General features: G+C 33.6%; 1 protein-coding gene across 1 annotated transcript; it reads left to right on the top strand.

Annotated features, from left to right (window-relative positions):
• The first annotated feature begins 2,171 nt into the window (after positions 1-2,171).
• On the top strand, positions 2,172-7,673 carry LOC147290791 (Transducin/WD40 repeat-like superfamily protein). The gene is made up of 10 exons (XM_086234927.1): positions 2,172-2,485; positions 2,719-2,824; positions 3,104-3,164; positions 3,280-3,575; positions 3,693-3,832; positions 4,524-4,598; positions 5,127-5,217; positions 5,933-6,133; positions 6,616-6,660; positions 7,223-7,673. Exons 1-10 carry the CDS (start codon positions 2,276-2,278, stop codon positions 7,306-7,308), a joined length of 1,311 nt encoding a protein of 436 aa, XP_086091053.1. The 5' UTR covers positions 2,172-2,275; the 3' UTR covers positions 7,309-7,673.
• Positions 7,674-10,810: the final 3,137 nt, after the last annotated feature.

Genomic DNA, 10,810 nt, shown 5'->3' with positions numbered 1-10,810 from the left:
GAGGTGAAGTTTTGTTTTAGAGTACCATAGGATGCAATGCAATTTACCTCTTGGAAGTTGGGGGTAATGGAAAATGGGACAGAACAGACATGGAAAAAGTTTAGTTTACCATAATTAAACAAGGAGGCAAAGGGCCCCAACTACAATATTGTATGGTAAACTAAACTTTTACCATGTTCTGTTCCATAACTCATTCATAAGTTCAATTAACTTTGGTTCGAGCTGGCATGCTTACAATGATTTGAATACCTTGTTGATGAGCCATGAGGGTATGTTAGTTTCAATTCTATTTCAGATGTGAAATTTAATTAAAATTTAAATAGGAATCTGTTTCATTCTCATTTTGATTCAAGATACATAAATAAAAAAGAAAACAAATACTCTTTATTATTAATCATAAGTGATTAGATTTCACTTCTTGCTCCACCCTGCTGTCTATAACAAGTCAAATAAGTCACCCCGGATATAAGTTTGTTTTGATGGCTTCAATTTCAGCTCATTAATGTTCTTATCAAGATTACCAAGAAATACTTAAATGTCATCTTACATGTTAAAGTTTTTGATATGTGTTTATACATGATTGTAGATTTATCTTAATGCGTACTTAGTAAGAAATTGAGGAATTAATGATGGAGATTTTTCTTGTTATCAAAGTAAAAAACATACTTTGATAACAATCATGATCTATTAGGAATTAATTACACTTACACCCTTTGAGATTTATCGTCTTTTCACATACATCCCCTGGGGTTTCAATAATTACACATACACCCTCTGAGGTTTTAAAACTGTTATATATAACCCCCTATAGTAAGACGAAAATGATGAGAAATTATGCAAAAAAGCATGCTAAGGGATTAAATAGCCTAATAAGATTATTCAAGGTGTGAGGTCTAACCTGAATACAAATATTTTCTTTTTTATTTATTTATTTTTCTTGTAGGGGGTATATGCAACAGTTTTAAAACCTCAGGGGGTATATGTGTAATTATTAAAACCCGAGGGAGTGTATGTGAAAAGACGATAAACTTCAGGGGGTGTAAGTGTAATTAAGTGTGAAATATAACTTTGATTGTTGACAAAAATAGAAATATAAGTTGAGGAAATTACAGATTTGGTCCACTTATTTTATACCTAGTTCAATTTTGGTCCACGATCTTTTTTAAGTTCTGTTTTGGTCCACTAATTGTTTCATTTGTTCAATAAAGGTCCAGATTTGTGACTTTAAATCTTTTGGGTTGTGTTTTCTTCAATTATAATTGAAGTATAAGTTATATTTCATCATTTCTTAGTCATAAAACAAATTTGGAGTATTATAATCTAAGAGAATTGAGATTTGGTGAAATTTGAAAAATTGGCAGTTTTGGGTACCCTACTTTAGGGTCAATTATCTTGAGTTTTAGAACTCCAATTTGAATGATCTTTATATGGTTGTAAAGAAGAAATGCATAGCTTTAAAACAAGTATATATTTGCTGAATTTGGGTGAGATTTGATAGGGTAAAAAGCAGGCCAAATTTGAGAAAACAAATCTGGATCTTTATTGAACAAGTCAAACAATTAGTGGACCAAAACAGAACTTAAAAAAGATTGTGGACCAAAATTGAACTAGGTATAAAATAACTGGACTAAATCTGTAATTTTCTCAATATAAGTTATATAACTTTGATTCTTAGAAACATAATTAGAATAAAGAGAATGTAGAGAAGGGTAGGGAATTGAAAAGAGAAGAATATTTACCTAAGCACGAACTTTTAGCGTTTATGAGTACTTTATTACATTAGCGGATAAAATTTAAATGTAAACTATTGGATGGTAAATAATTGGTAATGATGCAGACTTTTTACCATTTTAATTTTGGGTAGAAAGAAGATGAAAGAGTGGAGGATGATGAGGATCATTAAGTTTTGTGTTTTGATTTTTCAATAGATGAAATTAAAATTAAAAACTTAAATAGGAAAATGATAAGTAGCGTATGCCAAACAAATCTTTGGATATAATTATATAAGTAGAGTTAATTCATATGTTTATAAAGCCTTTTGTTCCTTAAAAGCAAAAACATTTTTCTTTTTTTGTTTGTTTAAAACTTTAAACTTTCAACAAAAACCCCATATTTCATTCAATTAAAAAAAGAAAAATCCTTTTTTCGTTTTTTTAAAATCTATTTCTCAATCTGTAAAACCTCTCTCTCTCTCTCTCTCATCCATTTCCCCAAACACATTTTGATCATCGTCACCGTATCCAAACCCTCACTCCCCAATCCTCTCCGGTTACCAATGGATCCGCTTATTCCAATTGCGGTGGTCTCAGTGCTCATCGGCGCCGTCATCGCCCTCGCCTTCTTCGGAAGCTACTTCCGCAAACGGAGCTCCGAAGTCCAGTCCATTTCCAAACCGGAGCTCCAGTCGGATCCCAAAAAGCACCCCTCCAAGCCTCCCCAGAATAAGAAGTTCCACGCCAAACCTCACTCTCACGCCTCTGATAAGGTAACGCCAACTCTTCAATCTTAGACGAATTGTTTTTGAAGTTTCTGTACTGAATTCTCTGTTTGGCTGCTGAGAATTCGAGAGAAAATGCATCATTTTCCGTTTGCTTGAGTTGCATGTTACTCAGTATCTATGCGTATATGGAACACTAATTTGTTCTTAGTTAAAAGAAAACAACTTTTTTACTAATTGAATTTGATTTTAATATGATTCTGTTGGATCATGAAATGTAGGATCAAAACAAGAAACATCATCCGTTGGATGTGAATACCTTGAAAGGTCATGGAGACGCGGTCACTGGCCTGTGTTTTTCTTCTGACAGCCGGAGTTTGGCAACAGGTAAGTACTCTGAGCTTAATGCCGCCAATATTTGTCTTTAGAGGAGCCATTAGAAATAATTTAATATTAGACTGAATGCTCATGAATCGATTACGAAGTCAAACAATAGAGAACTTTTATGTTTGTGAGCTGATGTATATTTGTATCATATGGAAAGTCAATCAATTTGCAAAAGTTTGACACTTTATAACTTGCATACGATGGTGGATGACTTATTGACTTTGATCACGACTCATCTTATATCTCAATGTACTCATGATTTCTTACTTTTGCAAACAGCTTGTGCGGATGGAGTGGTCAGGGTATTCAAGTTGGATGATGCTTCGAGTAAAAGTTTCAAGTATGAATTTCAAGTATTCTTGATGCATTACGACTTACTAGATAACGCTACAGTGTCAGTTATGCTCATGCTTTTTGTTGCTTTGCATTTCTCAAATTCTGCAACTTTTCCACAGGTTTCTAAGAATTAATTTGCCTGCTGGAGGTCATCCAGTAGCAGTTTCGTTTTCTGATGATGCATCATCTATAGTTGTGGCTTCTCAATCACCTTTGTCCGGTTCTTCTTTGTACATGTATGGGGAGGAAAAACCCAATTCTTCCAATGATAAGCAGCAATCCAAGCTTCCTCTCCCTGAAATCAAGTGGGAACATCACAAAGTTCATGAGAAATTAGGTATTCTTACCCTGTCTGGGACCACTGCGAGTTATGGCAGTGCTGATGGGAGTACAATTATTGCTTCTTGTTCTGAAGGTATTTTCTTGTTTTTTATCCTACATTAGAAATTGCATGCATGTCTTTTATTCGACATGTTTCTATTTTCATGCGCATTCTTGTGGTTCTTATTTATTTTTTATTTTTACACTTTAGGGACTGACATCATACTTTGGCATGGTAAAACTGGCAAGAGCTTAGGGCATGTTGACACAAATCAGTTGAAAAACAACATGGCTGCTATATCACCAAATGGGCGTTTCATTGCTGCTGCAGCTTTTACTGCAGATGTGAAGGTAATTATCTCTAATCTGTCCGTTGGCTGTATGAAAGTCCACCAGCAATATGGGTTATTTAAGGAACTTCCAAATTAATAGAAGTTCCATGTTTTAAGGGTTATTTAAGTTTCATGTTAAGGGTTGTGTCATTGTGTTCATTATGGGTTTCAGATGCACTTCATCATTCAATTGATTACTTATTTAAAAAAAAAGCGTTACTTTAATCACAAGAGAAGGACATGCATGCTAATTGCAACTGTTTCTTGCATTGCATGATGACACATGCGATTGTGCGGATCTAGATACTTTTATTATATATGCATGTAGTCCTATACTCCTATGTGTTGGACATGTGCAAAGGAGCTGTTTGAAAAACTTCTGCCACACACAAATCCTTTATAGAAGTCCATGGGTTAAGTTGATATGGCATCGAGTTCAGTTATAAAGACACATAACTGTGCCAGGTATCCTCATCATATGTGGATACAAAAGTAAATACCTTGCAAATTTGACATCCATGATCATTTTCCTTAGTAACTTGATTCTTCTTATATAATGCATACTTATCAGTTATCGTACCTGTGTCTTCATTAGTAACTTTCTGGATACCATAATTGACTTCGGTGTTTGCTTGGAATGTTAAAGGAACAAGGTGCTTTATGCCATATATTTAAACTGCACTTGTTAATTCACGGACTTTTCTTGGCAGGTGTGGGAGATCGTATATTCAAAGGATGGTTCAGTCAAGGAGGTCTCAAAAGCTATGCAACTTAAAGGGCATAAGGTTATATGTTTTTAGTACAATTGCATAATATTATCTCATGCATGTCTTTGTGAAGCCTCTCTGTCAGCTCTATTAATTTTTTTATAAGTTTTCATCCTGCCTTTTTATATCAGGAAGCTTGTTGAGGTTTAAAATTAACTTTAGAACAGCAGATGTTGATGAGGTCAAGTTCAATGTTTAGTGTTGGCCAAAATAAAAGTTCAGTGTTTAGTAGGCTTGTCCTAGCGACATACATATTACAAATTATGAAACAAATTGCAGCTTAGCTTGAGTGCTATGGTACATGCGTTTACTGTTTTTGTTTCTTTGCTCTTTTTTTAATGGCCAGAATTGTCTTTTAAAAGTACGTCATCTTGCTTTAATTTATATGTTTATTTGTGTCTTTTCCCTATTTTTTTCATCATTGGAATCACTGAACTCTTTTTAGCAATTTCTGAAGATTGTGATTTTGGTTCTTTTGTCAGCAATTCCTTGGCTATCAGCTTGAATTGTATTTGCTATATCTCAAATCTTTTGGTTGTTTTTCAGAGTGCAGTAACTTGGTTATGCTTTACTCCAAACTCAGAACAAATCATCACAGCATCTAAAGATGGTTCAATAAGAATTTGGAATATCAATGGTATGTATAACGTAAGAAGGTTTTGTTATGTATTTTTTTCGTCTTTTGTCATATACAAACGGATAATAACAGCCCCCTCCCAAGAAGCACAGACAAACATATGCACCCATGTAATCTATGTCTAACTCATGGATTATATATCAACTGTCTTATAGACATAGTATTACATTGGCAATAGTAAGTCAAAAAATGAATCTTGAGTCATTCTCTTGCACCAGTCTCTTTCTGCCATGTGCTCAAATCAAGTGAAAACACTTCCATTGATAGAAACAATAATTGTGATCCTTAAATATGATCATATAGTTATGATTATTAGAATATTCTGGAAATTTATTTCTTCTAATTAGTAGATGGATCATGCTTTCATGTAGGGTCATAATTTCCTTTTTTTGTTTTTGTAGTTATAGGTCATAAATGAGCTATGTTTGGAAGGGAATAAGCAGTAGTTACAACGGTTATAGTTTAGGTTCTCAATAAAAGAATCTGGCAACTACCATGTATGTTGAACAGTAAGCCTGTTTTATAAAACAATGTATCTTGTGCATTGGCGTCAGTTGTCTCTTTGGTTCTGGGATAGAAACAATTTTCTGTTAATTACTCTTCTGCATGGCTCATACAAAAATTGATCACATTTATGGGTTTCTTTTGTTTCTGATATCTTGTGTTGTATTTTTAATTTCCCCTACTAACCTTCTTATTATCTGCTCTCTCAAAGTTCGGTACCATCTCGATGAGGATCCAAAAACTCTGAAGGTGTTTTCGATTCCACTTGACTTAAATGGCGCTGCTTTGCACTATGATCGTCTTAGTTTATCCCCTGATGGAAAAGTATTGGCAGCAACCCATGGCTCAACATTGCAGTGGTTATGTGTTGAAACTGGAAAGGTTCTGGACACAGCTGACAAAGCCCATGATGGTATGCTTGAGCATCAGAGTTTTTTTTTTTTTTTCTTTATTATCATTTCCATGTTTTTCTTGGTTCTCTAATACTCTGTTAGCTAGCTTATGATTGAAAATTAGCTTCTATTTTCTACACCACATGTATGATAGTTCCTATGGACTAGTCAAGTTGCTGTTGTTCATATTCTGTGGATGAATATGAACCCAATTCTTCAAGTGAGAATGATTTGATCATTTAGGTTTAATGTCTGATTGAGCACAAGATGATCATAAGAAACTGCTCTACTCTTGACAAGTACTATATGCTTTGATGAACAAGACATATAATATATACTGAAGATTCAAGTTGATCTTACGCGTTACTTTGGTCAGATGAGGGGGGTGGGGGCTGTGATTTCTTTCATCTTAACCTCTATTTCAGTTTGCCATTGAGCATTGGATTGATGGATTATTAACCCTGAAATAGTCTCATTGTGAATCTTTGTCCCTTTCATGCAGGTGATATCACATGCATTTCATGGGCACCCAAGACTGTTCCAATGGGTAAATCGCTTACTTTGAATATTTTAAAATAATTAGGTATATTTTTCATTTTCAATGGCTGAACTCTTCATATCAAGATGTCATAGCCACATAACTGTTGACAACTTTGGCACAACAGAAGCATGGTAAATTTCCTACTTAGAGAACCCCCAACTGAGAAGTCTGGCTAACCTGAATAATTTATCCATAATAAAATCCCAGTGTATCTAGCAGCCTGTGAATATGCTTTAGTACATTCTGTTTCTTAAAAGTGTTGGGGACAATTTAAAGATCAATTGACAATTGTGTTAATGGAATTTATTTTAAAAGGTGTAAATATATGCCATTCAACTAGGACAATCCAATTATACATACCAAGGATAATATTGGTGATTAGGTGGAGAGATTGGATTATCAAGACTATCCAACTAAATACATTTTGGCTGGAAGTAGCCCTGGTTAAACTTAATCCGGAGCTATTTTCTCCAGATGTGTGCTATGTGTCTGTAGTTCACATTAATCATTGCTTTTTTATTGTTGCTTCGAAGATAATAATATTGTATCATCATTCTCCTCTCCACAGGTGATAAGAAAGTATTGGTTTTGGCAACGTCGAGTACCGATAAGAAGGTAAAACTGTGGGCTGCCCCATCCCTCCATGCATCATAAAGGGATCTTGTAGGCGCATATCGAGCTAATGCATGGCATGGACCTCCTGATCTGACCTAGTTGTCAATATGCACTAGAGAGCTGCTTCACAAATTCTATAGGCCTAGTGGGGGATCATATGAGGGACTAAGAGGGGCCATGTACCCTGCAAAATTTTGAAAAAAAATAAAATTCAATAGAAGTTATAGAACACCGTTCTATTGTTCTAAAAATTAATGTGTTGAGCATGTGTCATTTGTAAAATCAAATTTTCTTTTCTTTTATTCTATTCTATTCTTTTTTTTCTCATGAATATTATAGAGATACTTTCGGTAAAACGTTGGTCTTTATGGTTATGGGTGAAAATGAGTTTATTTTTCTTTTGTATTTAAGTGATTTTCCTGGCCAAAAGATAAAGTGATTAATATTGCTTTGGTTCTTTTATTCTTTTTGTTAGAATCAAGGAGTAAAATTTCGGTTTCGAGAATATTTTTGTGAAAATTTTGATTTTAACAAAATTAGACAAAAAAGACGGAAATTGTTATCAAAATATCAAAATTTTAAATGAAACTTGATCATATGTTTATTTAATATATTATATATTACATTGATAAAAAAAAATATTAAAGAAACTAAATTATATAGTAGGTTTCATGTAATATAAGTGAATATAATGCTCGTTGAAGACAAATACTATTAAAAAAATTTGTCACTAATTAATAATTATATAAATAACACCTCAAATTTATTTATCACATTTGCTGGCATTCTCTACATTCCCAATCAATAATGTAATTTTGTAATTTTGTATCCACAATAATTTGTAATTTTGTGCACATGAGTAGCCTTGGAATTAGCATAATGCAATTTTTGTATACACCTTCACGCAATAATATACAACACATAAAACTTATCAATTTATTATATACAAAAAAAATGATATTAACTAAATAACTAACACCTTCGAAACTATTGTCCGAGTTCACAATTACTTTTCAGATAAAGAAAAGCTTTCAGTCCTTTTGAACTTTAAATTTTTTCTAATTTATCTTCAAGTCTGAAATAGCCTCTTTTGACAACTCTTTTTTGATTTCTTATTCATCCCCTTTCATTTTCTCTCTCCCTCTCTCTCTCTCTCAAAAGAAGAACTACAAAAGAAGATATTCCACTTTTCATAAAGAAATAATAATAATAAATAAAAAAGAACATGTCTCAAGATAAACCACACAAAAACTAACAATCCAGAAATAAAGCACACAAGACTAACAAGTCAACATCATCCAGAAACCATTCTTATATATATATATATATATCTCTCTCTCTCTCTTATTCCACCGTTTGCCAAAATCTCTTTTCCACTGCATACACGTTTACAAGTACCGATAGGCCGATGAGTTCGAAAGTCAAACCCAATCGGCGGGCACAAAGAGCATAATCTAACAAATCTTAACCATGAGTACGCTGTAGGCAAGCTGGGTGGCTGGTGGCTCCGCCCAAGCTGAATGCGTGCAGGGGGAGAAGACAGAGAGAGATCTGAGAGATGAAAATGAGGCTAGAATTTGAGAGATCTAAGTGTTAGTCACAGCAAAAGCGAAAGAGATAGTGAAAATTGTGAAATGTAAGCAATTTGCCATTTTGGGTTAAAATGAAATTTCGCCAAAATTTCAGAGAAATTTTGTTAATTTCTCCCGAAAAATGACAGAAACCCGCCCAAAGAGGCATCAAAAACATTATGGGCATTGAATAAAATTTCCCCCCTCAAAAAAGACGAAATTTTCTTCCTTGGTTAGGATTGGGTTTATTTGAACTCAATTATTTTGTAATTTATTCTTGACTCAACTTCTTTTATATAATTTTTTTCTCCACATTTATACTTGTAAAAAATTACAACCATTGGTGATTTATTTTTATAATTTTTTAGGTTTTTTTTAAAGTCCAAAATAAAAAGGCTCATGATATATCTACTTTAATGAGCTGAATGCATGAATACATAAAATTCTTATGAATATATTTTGGAGGGAGTAAGTCACTGAAAAAATGTGCCATATTATTCATATTAATTAGATCAGAATTTAATATATATTTATAATGTACACAATTTGATAATTTTATATTATTTTTTTAGTAATGAAAAAAATAAACTTTTAGACACTTTTGACAACAGTAGTGCCAGACATCCCATATTTTTATACCATAATTTCATACCATCTTATGTGGCAACTTACATGGCATTCATGCATTGGACACTAAAAAATAAAAACAAAAATCCAAAAAGAAAAAGAAAAATTTTATCCAGTAAAATAATGACACGTAAAATGGTATAAAAAATATGATATAAGAATGTGGTAAATATAGCATTATTCTTAACCATATCACATCAAACACTCTAAGTCTCTAACCAACTAAGCCAGCCAAAATTTTTCGTTTTTTTTTTTTTTTTTTGGGACCCAACCAACAAGACTAAGCAACAAACCAAACCAAAACCATAGAAAGTCAAAATTGTCTCCTGCTTTCCCACATATTCTCTGCAACCAAATTAGGTGGAGCTCTTTGGTCCAAAAGAGAGAGCTTGAAGTTTTTTTGGTGATGAGGAGTTGGAGAGGATGGCCTGATGGTTTTTCTTGAGATGATCTCTACCTTTCTTTCTGTCATCGGTTCTTTTTTTTTAGTTTGCTTTGCAACTTCTTTCAATATGCTTAAATATTTGCCTTGTGCTTGGGCATTAGAATCAGTTTTAACAAAATAATGTTACCGAATTGTGGGCTTCACATGCTTTTAGAATAATGCATGGATGTCACTTGATTATTCATTCATAACAACTAGAATGCATGGATGACAATTGGATTGTTTGAGTATATATTGTCAGCATTTATCAAAAAGGTAGAGACTAAAAACACAGGAAAATGTGAAACAATATGAACCATTGGATATTGCGTTAGAGAAATATAACATTTGTTGCATTTTTTTATATTAGTTCTTTATTAGAGGTGAGACTCACATTTCAGATGTCTGGATGCCACTTAATTTTTCGTTTTTTTTTTTTTTTTTTCGGACCCAACCAACAAGACTAAGCAACAAACCAAACCAAAACCATAGAAAGTCAAAATTGTCTCCTGCTTTCCCACATATTCTCTGCAACCAAATAGGCTCCAGAACCAAAAAGCAAAGTGAAACAAAAGCAAAATGGCTAGATCTGCATCAGCAAAAGCTTGCCGCCTGAGAAGAGATCGTCATCGGCGGTGAGGACTCGCGTCTTCTTTGTCCTGGGTTCTAATCTGTTTTTTATTTCAGATTGTTTTGCTGTGGGTTGGCTGTGGCTGGGCTGGCCTCTTTCTCAGCAGGGAAGAAGAGGGAGAAAGAGAGAGGTGAGAGAAGAGAGGAAATGGACAGAGAGGGAAGGAGAGAGAATGGGAGGCCGTCGATGGTGGGGTCGGGGTGGGTCGGGTATAGTTTATGGACTATTGCTATAATTAACTCTTATTTGTAATACAAATATTTTGAGATATTGGTGAAAACTAAATAC

Source organism: Dryas octopetala, chromosome 3 (assembly GCF_963921425.1).
Source record: "Dryas octopetala chromosome 3, drDryOcto1.1, whole genome shotgun sequence".
Classification (NCBI taxonomy): Eukaryota; Viridiplantae; Streptophyta; class Magnoliopsida; order Rosales; family Rosaceae; genus Dryas; species Dryas octopetala.
This window is presented reverse-complemented; position numbering and strand designations above follow the sequence as displayed.